Source organism: Apteryx rowi, unplaced genomic scaffold (assembly GCF_003343035.1).
Source record: "Apteryx rowi isolate R43461 unplaced genomic scaffold, aptRow1 scaffold_40, whole genome shotgun sequence".
Classification (NCBI taxonomy): Eukaryota; Metazoa; Chordata; class Aves; order Apterygiformes; family Apterygidae; genus Apteryx; species Apteryx rowi.
The window spans coordinates 1290912-1305781 of NW_020450530.1; the positions used below are offsets into that span (position 1 = coordinate 1290912).

At 41.3% G+C, this 14870-nt stretch overlaps 3 protein-coding genes across 9 annotated transcripts in view; 1 reads left to right on the top strand and 2 right to left on the bottom strand.

Annotated features, from left to right (window-relative positions):
• LOC112970592 (melanotransferrin-like) overlaps nt 1–7567 on the bottom strand; it is a 25406-nt gene extending 17839 nt beyond the window's left edge. The window contains exon 1 of one of the 2 annotated variants that reach the window (XM_026075140.1): nt 6764–7567. The gene's annotated coding sequence lies outside the window, so the exon portion shown is untranslated. Of the gene's footprint in view, nt 1–243; nt 379–6763 lie in introns of those variants that run through there. The other variant, XM_026075145.1, reaches the window with a different exon arrangement.
• PISD (phosphatidylserine decarboxylase) overlaps nt 2381–14870 on the top strand; it is a 27986-nt gene continuing 15496 nt past the window's right edge. For 3 of the 5 annotated variants that reach the window (XM_026075148.1, XM_026075151.1, XM_026075152.1), the window contains exon 1: nt 10244–10333. Coding sequence is in view for 1 of the 5 variants with exons in the window: in XM_026075150.1 (XP_025930935.1) it covers nt 3572–3740; nt 10158–10333 (345 nt within the window). In the remaining 4 variants the exon portion in view is untranslated. Of the gene's footprint in view, nt 3741–10157; nt 10334–14870 lie in introns of those variants that run through there. The other 2 variants (XM_026075150.1, XM_026075153.1) reach the window with 2 other exon arrangements.
• Nucleotides 10371–14870, bottom strand: part of SFI1 (SFI1 centrin binding protein) — a 52420-nt gene continuing 47920 nt past the window's right edge. Inside the window, exon 32 of one of the 2 annotated variants that reach the window (XM_026075133.1) lies at nt 10371–11272. The gene's annotated coding sequence lies outside the window, so the exon portion shown is untranslated. The other variant, XM_026075134.1, reaches the window with a different exon arrangement.

Genomic DNA, 14870 nt, shown 5'->3' on the forward strand with positions numbered 1-14870 from the left:
GGCGCGGGGGAGCCGGGCGGTGCTGCGGCGGAGCAGGTACGGGGACGGTGTCGGCGCCGCGCTGCCCGGCGGCCGGGGCCACAGCCATAGTCATGGCCATGGCAGGGACTGCCGGGGCCGGCGGAGCAGGGGGCGAAGCGGCAGCCGCTCCCTGACAGCCGGGAGCCCCGGGCGGGGGGCGTGAGGAGGAGCCTGCCTCCCCCCCGGGCCGGAGCCCTCCGCCGCCGCGGCCCCCCCGCTCACGTTTCCCTCTCGGGTGCAAATGTTCGTGGCTCGGGCGTTGCCCTGTCTCCGGGCCCTGTGCGGCAGCCCTGCCCGCTCCGCGCCGGGAAGGACGGTTGAGGGTCTCTGGTTGCTTGAGGAGGAAGAGCGAGCGGCCCCGTGCGGCTCTAACGCGGCGTTCGCCGTCGGCAGCGCCCGCGCCCGCCGGGTGCGCTCGGCGGAGGGCAGCTCCTGGCCCGGGGCCTCGGCGGCCGCCGGCAGGGAGCCCGGGCCGCGGGGCAGGCACCCAGCGAGGCTGCGAGGACGCTGCCGCGCTTCAGCCGCAGGGGTCCCAAACGAGCTTGCGCTTTTCATAGCGAGCAAATAATAATTAATAATAATAATAATAAAGCTGTTTCTACGACGCCATTCTGTGTGTTTTGGCAAAGCCCGCGGTCTCCTGGCTTGGCGTGACCTCTCCAAGCCCGCAGAAGGCCCCGCGTGCGCAGCGCCCCGCACCGCTGCTCCTGCGAGCGGGGCCTGGCGTCGCCGGGGCGCGAGGGACGCGGGTGTCCGCGGTCCCGCTCCGGTGGGAGCCATCAGCTCCGGGGCACGCAGGACGGCGCTCCCCTGCGCGCTGGCAGCCGGCAAGGCCGGCCCGTCCTGAGCAGGGACGGCGACGCTGACCGTAACTGCTTGGCCTTACCGCCTCTGTCTCCTTTTAGACAGGTTTCAGAGCGAAGAGGAGATTGGCTTTCCTGTGTTGGATGCTAGAAACAATTTTGATGAGAGTTTAGGGTCTGCAATTAATCGTTGCATCCCTCCTCTGTGCTAATCGATCTGCTGCAATATGAAGTCCCAGTATGCGCTGCCGTACCTTGGCAACATGACGAACACCTCCTGGCTGGGAAGCCGTGGGGCTGTTTCTGTTCTGGCTGGGTGTCTTTTAGGTTGCTATGTATTAAGACTAATCTATGTCTTGAGAATACTTGTCTATGAAGCGATGCAGTACGATGCAGGTTTCTGAGGTGTGAGATTTTAGGCTGTAGCTAAGTAGTTTAATTTTTTTTTTCTTCATTTTATAGGGCACTAAAGCTTTTCTGGTGTATGGTCAATTTAAGTCTAATCGCAACCAGATCAGGTTATCGTAGTTATTTTTGAACCCCTTAGTAGTAATCTACAGGCTCTTAGTCTATTGATAGGTAAGTGCTCTTTTTATCCCAGGTGTTTCAATATGTTTTAAAGCAGGTCTTGTAATATAGCAGATGAGTATAGGTCTGGTGCATGACCCAAGTGGATGAGTTCACCTCATTGTTCATTATAAAATTGCATCACGTTGCTATGTAAAACGTACAGGTTCTGCAGCAATGTAGGGACACTTTTTCTGTCTTGTTAAGGAAATAATATCCTGGGAGATGATGAAGTAGTGTGGAACGTTTGGCACCTGGTTAGGGGAATCCGTGTTCGGGGGAGGGACTGTCTTGTCATATTTAGGTTATCACAGGACTGTCTCATCATATTTGGATTTAATACAGTAGTTTTAATAGTGATCATGGAGCTGAAGGGTAGAGTGAAATATTATTGACATGGTGTTATGGGGATAAGTGAAAACTATAGTTGTTTGTCCTTGACTAGCATATTAAACCATTGTTAGCAAACGTCTACTATCATTATGTGACTTCTGGACAAGAAATCCACTATTTATAGACATTCTCTCCATTATTAAAAAGTCTATATGTAACTCAGTAGGTATCTGAAATTCATTCTTAAAAATCTGAGAGAATTATAAACATCTCCTGTAATTACATCAGCCTAAATGATGTAATAGCTTGCAAGGAAATACATTATTTCTCTGTTCAATATGTGTCTGATCAAGAGCACACAGAAGGCCTGAGGGCCAGGCGAAGACAGGAGCTGTTGCATTTGCATCCCAGGATGAGTGGGTTGCACAAAGACCTGCCAGACCTTGTTGCTCCCAAGGTAGTGAGCTCATTTGTGTGAGAACACTGCCCCTCTCCTGGCGCGGTTTGGATCTGTGATCCTGTCTAACAGCAGTCCGCGGTGGTGCCGTGCCATCTTCGTACTTGTCTAAACAGGTTTATTTACAAACTTTGAACAGGAATCATTCTTCTACAATCAGATGAATCCTTTTCAGATTTATTAGAAACATGAAATGTTTTATATTAAATATATCAAAAATCCTGGTTGAAGGTTTTTCCAATGTTGGACAGTTATGAGCTTTATTTGTTGTATTTTCAGAGTGGCAGAACCACTGACATTACAATTCACCAGTGTAAAAAAGTGGTAAGACAAGTTTCAGAGCCCTAAAGAAGAGCTTCTGTGCCTGGCAGCTTTTTTAGTGTTCCAGCTATACCAGAAAAGATACAGATTGTATGAAGAAGTATTATAATTTATGTACCCACCTCCCCACCAAGGTGGTAAGGAAAGAGATACATGAACACCATTCATGAGTATCTCTTAAAACAGTAGCTGTTGAAGGAACTTCCTAAATGACATTTGTGTGGCAGCCTGGCAGAGAAGAAATAATCCCAAGTGCTAAATGATGTCGTTACAAAATTGACCACTACGTTTGCAAGCAGACTTTGTTTTGATGAGGATGACTGAACTCGCCTTTGTCCACTAGAAGCATTATATTTGGAGGGAGGCGAATACATATTAGCCATGTTGTTGCAGAAGATAACGTTGATGTTTGTGCTACGTGACTTCTCTATAAGTAAAGAAATCTTGCCTTAAACATTCTCATTTATCCCAGCAAAATGCCAGTAATGTGCTTGCCTTAGAAGACGTTATTCGCATGCTGTTGGATAAAAATTGGTTTGTGTTAAATTGGAGGTAGCTCTAGAGAATAGTAACTCTCATCAGCTCTAGAGTCACTTATTAAAAAAAAAAAAAAAAAAGTAACAGATTATCGAACATGTAGGCCTGAGCAGTCTATGAAATGGAAGAAGATAGTAGCTTGCTTCCCCCCCCCCTTTTTTTTTTGTAAGACTCAGGTTGTATTCACAATCATAACTATATCAGAACTTATAACAGCCCAAGATATGGTACATGATGACATCAATATACAGTACCAAAAGGGACGTTGTTGAGATCAGCACACACACAATATCATCTAAGTATCACTGATCTGATAGAATTAACTTCAAGAGGAACATGTGTCCGTATTTTGATGAGAAAAGGAAAAGATAAAATGGATGCAACACTAAATAAATCCAGTATTTGCAGGAGTAATTGAATTGACAGATTTCAGAATAGACTAGATGGGAAAGATTCTGTAGGAATTTTATGACTCTTTAAGGAGACTTTTCCCTCTATGTTAATCAGCTGCTGAATATAAGATTATCTCACTATGTTGAACTGTTTAGATTTGCATTATGAAATGTCTGTACTTAGGCAACCATTTCTTGTGTGTTATATTTGCAGTTTGCTGACTAGCTGTAACTTCCTTTTACCTGGGAACCTGTGTATTAGAACTCAAGTTCTGTGGAAACAGCCGCCTTGTAGGAACTTTTTCAGTGGTAAGTGAAGAAAGGCTCTTGCCTATCCAGTGTTTTTAAATTAAGGGTTGCAGGAAATCTGTAAATGCAATAGCTCAAAATTAAGCAAATTGACGGTCACATATGGGCAAATATGAAATCCTTGAGATTAAAGGAGATGGAGTTGGGAGTCTAGAGACCTGTTCAATTCCTGGCATTTCCATAGACATGTGCTTGCAAATGGTGCTTTACTCCTTTGGTGTTTTGTTTTCTAGACAGTAAAAGAACTGTATTTATCTATCTCATAAGATTCCTTATGAGATGTTATTTATTGTCTCTCAACTATTCTGGAATATATGAATAGCAAATGTTGTAGCAGCAACAACAAAACTTAAGAGAAATTATTTGCTCAAACAACAGGAGTATTTAAGAGAAATAGCTCCCCTAACGATGACTAAAGGCTTCCTCCTCCTTCCTTTTGAAGTGCCACCTATTCCACAATGATTTTATAGATATGGGGAGTCTTGCAGACAAACAAATGTGGACAGCAGTTTAGGAGTTGCAGTATCCAGAGCAGTCCTTGTTCTTGGCTAAAACTGGAAAGGCAGAGCCAATCTCATCCAGGGGAATGTCAGCCCCCAAAGTAGGAATACCTCTGGTGGGGCTTAACAGGACATGCACTTGTTTATCTTCTGAGTTTTCTTCCTCATTATCTTTGTTTCCTCTCACTCTGTATTGTAGCTGTGTGTGTCTCTATCACAAAAAATCCCGTGGCTTGCTTTGTTGTATTGAGATCCGCCACCTTAATGGTCTGTCTTAATGTGTCCCCTTTGAGGATATTTGCCTTTTTTTTAAGCCTTTGACGCTCATCCTTTTCACTGGGATTATCACTTCTGAGGAAACCTGTCTAGCAGGCCCAGCAGAAGAGGAGCTAGGATAATGAAGTCATGGCTGCTGCATTCATTCTCTCTCTCGCACGCGCTCTCTCTCTCTCTCTCTCCCTCTCTCTTTTTCTTGGTAAGGGAAATTTATATTGGGGTCTATTTCTATCTTCCTTGGTAATACATGGTTTTTGACAAGTGTGCTATTTAAATAACTTAATATGTACAAACATTACAAGAGCCAAGCAGCTCCACATCCTTCAGATATGCCTCTTGGCATGTAAATACAATACAAATGCACCTTTCTTGTATCACGTTCATGTCAGCACACCGGTGAAGCAAGTTTTCCTTGCAGGCATTTTTGTTAAACTCTTAATAACATACTGTAAACTAGAAGTTAGTCATGTCACAACTGTGTCACTTTCGAGGTAAGCTGTATGCAAAATGAGCAATTTCCCCATACTACCTAGTTTCAACAGCTGGAGAAAGCAGAATATTATGTAAACCAAATTTAATCAGAAGGACTGTGATCTCAGGGCTTAGAGCAATCCTAGTAACAGGTGCTAGAGAAAAAAGAACTTTGTGGGGAAGAACATATATATTGCAGCCCCTATACCTGTAGTTTTTAAACTTTTCTAAACCCCATAAAATTTTTCTAGTAAATATGATCTCAGTATAGCAAGTTAAAGCCCATTGACCATGGGTTTAATTTCCTTAATTACTTTCTGCAGATCATATAGTTGTCCAAAGAGCCTATGGCTGAAAAGTCTCTCTGCTTTAGAGACGCAATACATTTAGCGGATATATTCATGTTAGGACAGGTTTTATATAAAAAACACTTCAGTGGACTGGCTGTGCTGAGCCAACGTTCCAGGTACTTTACACACACGTTACATCAGTCATTTAGAAACTTGTCACCCAAGCTCTTTTTCTGTCCTTGAGGGTATGTGTGTTCATATCGAGCACACTTAATAATTTTTGCTCCCATACCTGGACTTGCCTTTCAAAACCAGTTTGTGAGCTATGCAGGAGGCTGAGTCAGATTGTTAAGAGGTTTCTGCACTATATCTTGAGCAGTGTTCAAAATGGAAATTTTTAAGTCCCATTTCTATTCTAGATATTCACAGAAGGGAAAAGGTATGTGTTAGTATTTGCATTTGATGTGCCAGTACAGCCTATAGAGTTATATGCCATAATGTACTGTTTTAGCCCTGGGAGAATGTATGTCAGGATCTGTCATTGGCAGTGTTTTTCATCAATTGTTTTACTTTCCTAATGGTCAGGAGACATCACAGTAATGAAGTCAATATAATGCTAAAATAAACTATCACAGCAACTCTAAAACAGCATGTACTGTCAAACTGAACTCCCTTCAGAAAATATTACCCTTCAATCTTACAGTTATGACACTGTTGCGTAATGCAGCTTCCTTGCTTATGACCACAAAGTCACAGGGTTTTTGCTTTCTAGACTCCTTACCTTCCTGTCCTGTTGGGTTGTTGAAGCACAAAGGAATTTCGCAAATCAAACATCGTGCTAGGGGCTAAATCCTTCATAAAGCATAGGATCCTCTTGATGCCAATGTCTTTGCTCTAAACCACATCATCTTTTTAACTTATAAAAATTGGTTTTACAGATGTTCTAAGGAGTTTTCAGAGGACCACTACTAAGAATGTCTTATTTTCTACAAACAGTAAATCTCAGAGTATGTCTTTTGATAATCACTATACAGTTGGGCAAAATCATGAAGTCACTTTTATGTCAGTAAATTGAAATGGGCTGGATAACAAGAGTCTTTTACATAAATTTAATGGTTTATCACATTCTGCAACTTTTTTTTTTTATGTTTTGTTGCTCTTGAATATTCGTAGCAGGTGGGCATGGCCAAGGCCAGCCAGGCACGCTTGTCTCTGGCTCTTTCTGGACAGATGGTTTGAAGGTGGTGTGAAGAAGTTCACGTGGACATTGTCTGAGAGACTTTTGTCATAGCATAGCCATGCATAATGAGCCTGATAGCTAAAATGCTATCTGTTATCAACACAAAAAGTGATGAAATAATGTTGTGTGTTAGGCTCTGAAGTGACTGATTCAGTAGGGAGACTTCAAGCTTAATACATAATGGATACTGAGGAAACAACAGAATGTAACAATAGATGGGAATTTTGAAAATTTTGACTGTATTACCTGATTCACCAGGAGACATCTGTGGAATTCAGACTTCAGCAGTGTAATAGGCCTGTAAGAAAGGAAAGGTCTGAATATCCTCATATGTTTCTATCTGTACCTGTAATTTTAATAAATCAGGAAATCATAGTAGTATTCCATGAAATGTTTAAGACTTGCCGGTGTGCTTAAAATGATGCTTGTACTTGGAGTTATTCTAGTTGGGCAGTGCTGTGGAAAGTGAATATTACTGTTTGGTTTTTTAATAAATATTTGTTGGTAAAGTTCCAACAAATGTGTGTCATGTCAATATAAAAACTGCCTACAGTTTTCAGAAAACAAACTAATTGTTATATCAACTTATATTTTGTTTAGTTATATACTGCCCAATAACATAATAATCAAATCTCTGTACAGATGAGATTTTTTTACAGTTAAGTCTTTTTACAGTAGCCCAAAGAGTCTGTTTCTGGTTATTTTATAAAACTGAATTAATTAGTAATACCAATTTATAAAACCTAGTATAGTTACCAATATTGGTATGCAGAAAAGGATTTGGATAATGAAATTATTCAAAGGCAAATGTCCTTTCTCTGACTACTGAATAAACAATAATCCAATATTCATGTGTCTGAGTTACTGTTTTACTGTGCAACCGACACATTAATTCCCCAGAAGGATTGATAAATAATTGACTGATAATTAACATTGTAATTATTTGTAATCTGATTCTGATTTAGATTTAAATTTAGAAGATTTGCAAAGGGTGTCATTAGGAGGAGAAAATAACTCTCCTTTAGTTTTATCTCAACCTCTCTGTTATCTCAACAGCTGCTGTTAAGAATTTGTATCCTTTTCCAGAAGACATCCTTAATTTGGTCGGAGTAACAAAGCAGTATTTGCGCTGTTCCATCTCACTGAGTAGACTGGAGCAGGCCTCAGTTTATGCAGTTTGCTTTAATGTTTCTGAGGGAATGAGTCTTTTTCACTTGCTGCAAAGAAGGTAACTTGTACTTTTTGTTTGCGGAATATACTTGAAGGTTAAGGGAGATCCAAAACAGGTTTGCCTTATCTGTAAGGAGTTCAAATTTACAGTTCAAAGTCTATAAAGATGTTGTTAGTATGTTAAAAGTCCCAAGTGTTTTCCTCCTGTCCTGGACTTGTTCCTACTGGCTCATCTGCCAAGACATGAGCTTTCCTCACACTCTCATGCTGCTGGCCAGAGCTGCAGAAATCTTCCCAACATCAAAGAACACAATGTTCAGTTGAAATCTCTAAACAGTGCCAGCTGCCTGAACATGATATTGTTGCCAAAATCAGTAAATAATCCTTTTGTCTTGGATTTTGAAAACTTGTGTGAATTTCATTTATGTCTGAAAGGTGGGGAGTTTTATTTAGGCACAAAAAAAGCTTAGCAATAGCATGTTGAATGTCTTTGCTGATGATCGTGTTTTGGATACCTGTTACAGAAGTGCTGTTGCACTAGTGCTGGAGATGGGGAAAAAACAACTCTTCACATCAGTTATCGACAGATTAAATTGTATGTGTTTGCTGTGCCTTGTGGAACACAAAATGGTTCTCTTGCACAGAGAGAAATGTTCGCATAGGTGCAATCAGTAAAGGCTCTCGAAGTGGAAACCTCCTCTCTCTGGTTACAAACCAAAAAGAGCTGTTTGCACTGAGGCATTTTGGTTTGGGAATTTGCTAAGCTCTGGTGAAACTGCAGAGCCGCTTTGCTGACTTTGGACCAAAGATTTGGTGGGAAGGGAGCTCAAGGCTTTAGGGCTAAAGAGTATTGTTTGTCTCCGTACAGACATTTCTGTTGCAATAGTGATGCAGCTGTCTATGCATACCCCAGTTGAAAGGTTACAGAGTCTTTGTAAATTTAAAATAAATAAAACAGGCTTACTTTATAAAAATTTAGTTGTTCTAAATTATCCCTGTCTGTTATTGAGAGTTGTTCTTTAGGTAGAGTATTTTCCAAAATCTAATGGTAATTTTAGTTGCTGCCTTGTATTTTCCAAAAAATAAAATTCCTTTTCCCAGTGAGAATAAAGCTGTTTTCACATAACACACTATACTTTATGATGAATTTTAAGGCATATAAATCAAAGTATGTTTTAAAGTGCATGTATAGGAAAGAAATGAGCAAAAATAGTATTTTGATAAAACAAAAGATGACCAAGAATTACTTTTATTGGGCATCTTTTTTTGCAGCATTATGGAGGAAGAATACCTGAATGCACCTGATCACTCTATTACTTAGAATTAAATTGCGAAGCAATTATTTGGTAAGATTCCCAAACAGTTGTTCATTGTGTTTACACATGCCTAGAAATAGATTTGGTATTGTACAAATTAAGTAGGTTCATTTTTGTCGTTGTTAAGGTGTTCTTTTGTTGTCAAGTCCTAAGCTGGACATTGACAGAAGGAGATGTTGTCCATTGTTTTTCATTCCGGATCATTTGTGTTAATGATTGCTGCGGAAATGACACCAATTAGTGTCCGCAATGAACTCCTTCGGGCAGCATTTTCTCTAGTGACTTACGTAGTGATTTACGTTCATTGCTGAGAGCCTTGAGATTGACTGTGATGCAGATAGAAGAAACACATTCTGTACTTATGCAACTCATTAAACCTGAACGTATTTGTCTTCTCTGAAGATTTTGGAAGGAAGATGCTTTCCACTGTGATTGCCCTTTGAGCTGACCTGTTGCTTAGTAACAGTACAGCATACATGCATCTCCCATACCATATGTAAAGCTTGTGTTAAGCAAGAGGAGCTTGGTAATGCTCAATAAGCAATAGGTGCAATAATAGTTATATTTTTTTTTCCATATAATGACCTGTACTACAGCAGAAATGTGTCTCCATCCTGTTTACCAAACCTGTACTAAAGCAGGTAATTTTTTCCTTTCCTCTTCTAGTTAGCTGTAGAATTTGGGGATTCCCCAACTATAATGAAAGCTATACAGATTGAGAAGCATGACACTATACAGTGCTTCAGTTGTTTCCCATAAACTGATTATTCCATGCAGTAGCAATGTAGAAAAATCTCGTAGTTGGAAAGTATGATAGAAATCCGGAGGCAAATATGAGAGCTATGAAACCCAGCCCTGTGGTGCATTCAGGCAGCTCGTTTGTATGTTGTCTGGAGGGAAGAATGTTGGAGGGACGTGGGGGAAAGGGGGAAGAGGTTAAGAACACTTAAGGGTAGTTGGGGCTCATCAACTGAGCCTCAGTAGCTTGGTGAGCTGCAATAACTGGAGTACTTAGGAGCATATGCCCATACTTCTGCGTCACTGATCTCTGATAATGTTTTCATCATCTCGGCTGATGTCCTTTACCCCACATCATAGCTTTCTCTTTCCTGGGTATTTGTTTTGTTTCCTGAAGGTCTGTGTTTTTATTACAGACAAGAAAAAGCTTCATACTGCTCCAGTAAGGCAAGTCTTTCGTCTGCGCCCCTTCCATCTTCTGGTGGCTACAGGTGGGGGATATGCAGGGTACAGAAAATATGAAGATTACAAGTTGGAACAGCTGGAGAAGAGGGGCATAGAGGTGCCTGTCAAGCTTGCAAGCAAATGGGAGGTAAGAAACCTGCGATAGATTCTGCTTCTGGCACGTTTGATGCAAAACTAATTTGCTTTCATTCCAACAAGGAAAAATTTAGTTTGTGCTCTTCTGCCAATGCCTTTTCTGACAAAACATGGAACTAAAGTTTCTGTCTTTTAAATAACGATCTTTTCTGCTAAAGTCAATGTAATGATACATTAGAAACTGCTGGCATCTCCCCCATCTTTTAGTAAGGCTTGCGCATTTTTTTCTAATGCCTGTTAAATCAAAGGTAGAGGGGATAGGTAGTCAGGTGATTGTTCCTTGACTGTGTTCTGCATTTTGAATAAAAAGATGTTTGGTAGGCATAGAATGACTCAGGGTGGAAGTGATGTAGTCCAACTTCCTGCTCAAAGCAGGGCTAATGTTCAGTTCAGCCCGGGCTGCTCAGGGCTTTGTCCAGTTGGGCCTTGATAATCTCCAAAGACAGAGATTTCACAGCCTCTCTGGGCAGCCTGTTCTGATGCTTAATTATGCTCATAGTGAAAAATATTTTCCTTAGATCTAGTGAAACTCTCCTGTTTCAGTTTGACTCTTGTCTCCCTATCTCCCTCAGTAGAGAGCCTGGCTCTGTCGTCTTGGGTATTTGAAGGCTGCTATTAGGTTCCCCTAAGCCATCTCAGGCTGAACAAGCCCAGTTCCCTTAGCCTCACAGGCCGCGTGCTCCAGCCCTCTGACCATCTTGGTGGCCCTTCACTGGACATGCTCAAGTTTTTCTTTCTTGACCTGAGGGGCCTAAAAACTGGACGCAGTATTGCAGATGTGGTCTAATGAGAGCAAAGTAAAGGGGAACAGTTACTTGCCTTGAGCTTCCCTTGGCTTCTGCTCCTGTTGCTACAGCCCCGGATGCTGCTGGCCTTCGTCGCTGCCATGGCACACTGCTGACTCATTTTCAACCGCTGTCCACCAGCACCCCTAGAGACCATAAAGCATGCGTCCGTGCTTACTCTGAAGAAGCTGTGGCTTTGCTCAGTGCAGCACGTGTTCTCATCTTCCCCACCTTGCATTGCAAGGTAGCAAATTGTTAAGCCTGTTATAAAGTTTACAGAATTAAATACGGAAATCAAAATAGACAAATAAATTTACAGAATTTGTTGATAATTCGGTATTGGTGTGAAATCAACATAAGACTACCAAGACTATCTTTAAGATCATTTAGCAGGAATTAGTAATTCAAGACTGAAATTACACATGATAGCATTCAGAAAAACATTCAGTGCTGAGTTTATTGTTCTAGTAGTTCTAGCTGTGGGTACAGTATGTGCTGTAATTGTAGGGTTTTTTTAATCTTCCCACTAACTGCTGAATCTATGCTACTTTTGGCAGTTTGCTTGCTTCCTTTATGCCTTCATGCCTTATACACTTTGCAAGGAAGCCGAGACTGAATTAATATCTAATAATTAAAAACCTACCTGCGTGGTTTTTTTTTTTTTTTTTTTGTGTGTGTGTGTGTGAATATGTAGTGAGACTTTTTCCCTTAAGGTAACCCTTAAATCTGCAATGATTCTTGCTGATCCTGGGGGATTTTTGCCTTTTCTTTCTGGACTTCAACAAGTTTAGTACTTATTGTGGAATTGGACTATGCATATCAGATTCATGGGTCAAATGTTCACTGCAACACTGAAATGAGAAGTATTTCATGACTTCATAGAATTGCTGTATCTCCTTTGAAATGCTAAGTATATTGTACAGCTCTGTGTTAGACAGTTAAAAATAGATGTGATACTCTGCAGAACAGCCAGGTGAGTATCTGCTTCAGTGGCATTTCTGAAGGTGAGGAGTTAAAAATTACTAGGATTATGTAGGAGATGCTTCAGTGTGACCTTTAGCACCCCATTTCTTTGCATTCCTAAGCACTCTGCAAGTTTGTAGGTGTTTTTGGCCACAGGCCAATAAGGGGCTAGACTGGAACCCTTAAATTCATTTTCATTAGTGACCCAAATCGGATATGATACAGAGGGTCTGGATGCTCACAGCTTAGGCTGTGATAGCTCCTGAGGAATTTGTCTGAAAATCTGTTTTCTTTATATTCTTCTCCCACTGAAGCTTATTTCAAGCAGGTTTTATGTCCTGATTTAAGGAAAAAAAAACAAGTCTGGTAAGTGTCTGTGGAGTATTTATTCAGAAAGACAATGTCATATCAGTTTTGATACTTAAAAACAAATGTTTTTTATTATTGTTCATACTTTTAGGCATAAAATCGGACAAGTTTGCTTTCTCTCGTTATACTGGAATGCTGGTTTGTTGTTATTTGGCGGTTAATATATTTTGAGCTACAAGGATTGCTTTTGAAGAAATAGCACTAAAGGATTTATTTTTGCAGCAGGAAATCTTGCAAAGAATTTCAAACTGATGAGCAGGGCTCCAAATGCAGCAGATACTAGTGCGAGATACTAACAAGTTTTCCTAGTCCTTTCCTGATATGCTTGAGTTCTGTTGAATGCTTTTGTGGGAGGGAAAGGAAGCTTGACAGTTAAGAGGAAAAAGAGAAACTGTGTTCAGGCATTGCAAGAGATATTTCAAACAATGAAGGATTCAAGAAAAATAAGAGCTGCATTGTTCCTTTTTATTGGAAAGCAGAGCATCTTTTTTGCTGACCTATCATTTTCCATTATTCTCTGTTAGTGTTTTTGGCATCCCTGGAAGCGAAGTTAGGAGTGGAGAGGAGGAGGGTGTTGTCTAGAGCAGGAGAGTCCGCCTTTGCATAGGCAGAGACCAAGCGTGACTGCCTGGGCTTTGAGAGAGTGACACAGAGCGAGCAACTGCTGTGCTTGCCCTTGCTGCTGAGCCTGTTGCTACGAAGGTCTGATTTCACAGTACCAAGCTCGTGTTCATTTGAGAACACACACCATCTTCCACCTGACAGCTCCATGCACAGGGGAGATTCCCATGCTTCTGAACAAAAAACAGAGATAAAAAACTATGTAACCATCATAATATTACGCAAGTAGAGAAGATCTCCCTATTGCAGAGGTACATATGGGGTACCATCATAGAAGTGTGCATAGTTGGGACTGAATTAAAAAATGAGTATATTCCTATATGTATTTGTTTTGCTCAAACTTTATAAAAGAATGGGGAAAAAAATTGAATCTGGTTTAAGCCAAGCATTCTTTAATTTTTTATTTTTTTTAATAGCGAGAGAGAGAGAACTATGGTTTCTTTAGCATATACCATTAATTTTCTTAGAGACATTATGTAGCTAATAGCTTGAGCTGATTAATGCCTTAGGGTGTCTCGCACTGCAAATACCAGTGAGGATCAGCTTTCATTTAATTAGATGAGCTAAAGCAGAGGGCTTGGAGGAAGACAGGTAGATATTTATCAGGTGGATGGAAGACTAATGCTTACTGCTTCAAATCCTTGCTATCACAGAACATTTCCTGGCCCGGATCTACATGCATAGCGTGCTGTACATATGCTAACTAGAGGCATTTTCCCCTCTTCTCATCTGCCTGCTGGGGCAGTGGTGATAACGGATAGCATAATTTACTCAGGGAAACCTTGGCCAAAGAGTGAGTTTTGATGAACAGGGTGACCAGATGAACAGAGTTTCTCTGCTGTCCTTTTGCTTCCATAGTTTGTTCTGGTCTAATGAAGTGATTAAAAATACTGCTTTTGTGTAAGACTCTCCCCTATTGGAATAACAGCATCAGAAAAAGCACAGCAAATCTGTAAGAGAGGAGCTGAGCTATAGTGACTTCTGATGCAGATGACAAATAGCACACAGGTCTGTCCTGTTCCATTTGAGGGAGACAGCTCAATGTCACAGGGCACCATCTTTAAAATGGCTAAAGACAGTGGGGAAGTGCTTTAAAAGTACAGATTTAAGATCTCGCTTCTCAAAGGTAATGGGAACACAGTCTTTCCTGTTGATACTAAAAATGTTTGGATAACTGGAGTACTGAATGCTGTTTTGGCAGTACAATACATAAAGCGCTTTTGTCTTGGCCCAGAGGAGACGGACCTTTAGCACTGTGCTGTGGTAGGAGATACGAATCCAGTTCAGAAAAGACCCCAACATGGAAAAATCTGGTTTTTGTATCCAACCTGTTCTGCCTTGGGAGAATGAAATACAGTCTCTGATTTGTTGGTCTCTTATGCTGCATACTTGCGGCTGTGTTCTGGTATTTTGACTTCCATTTGAACAAATAGGCAATTACAGGATGTACTCCTGGAAGAGCAGTTTAGTGCGCATGGCAAAGCTGATCAGAACATGCTGAAGTGGGTGAAATTTTAACACCAAAAAGTGAAGGGTGTGACAATGAGTTTGTAAATGCTTTTCTCAGCTGTCCTGGAAAAGTGAACAACTGAGTAAAATTAATACTTTTTTTTTACCAGTGAGATGGCTTCTTGACTTTATGAATCTGTCCAGTCTCCCACAGCTTCCTTTTCCTCTCTAAACGAACGCTTGCCGGCAGTGCGGAGCGATTCGTCTGAGCCCTCTGCTCCCGCTGGAGCGCTGCAGGAGGCCGCAGCGCGCCGTGGCCGTGGCCGTGGCCGTGGCCGTGGC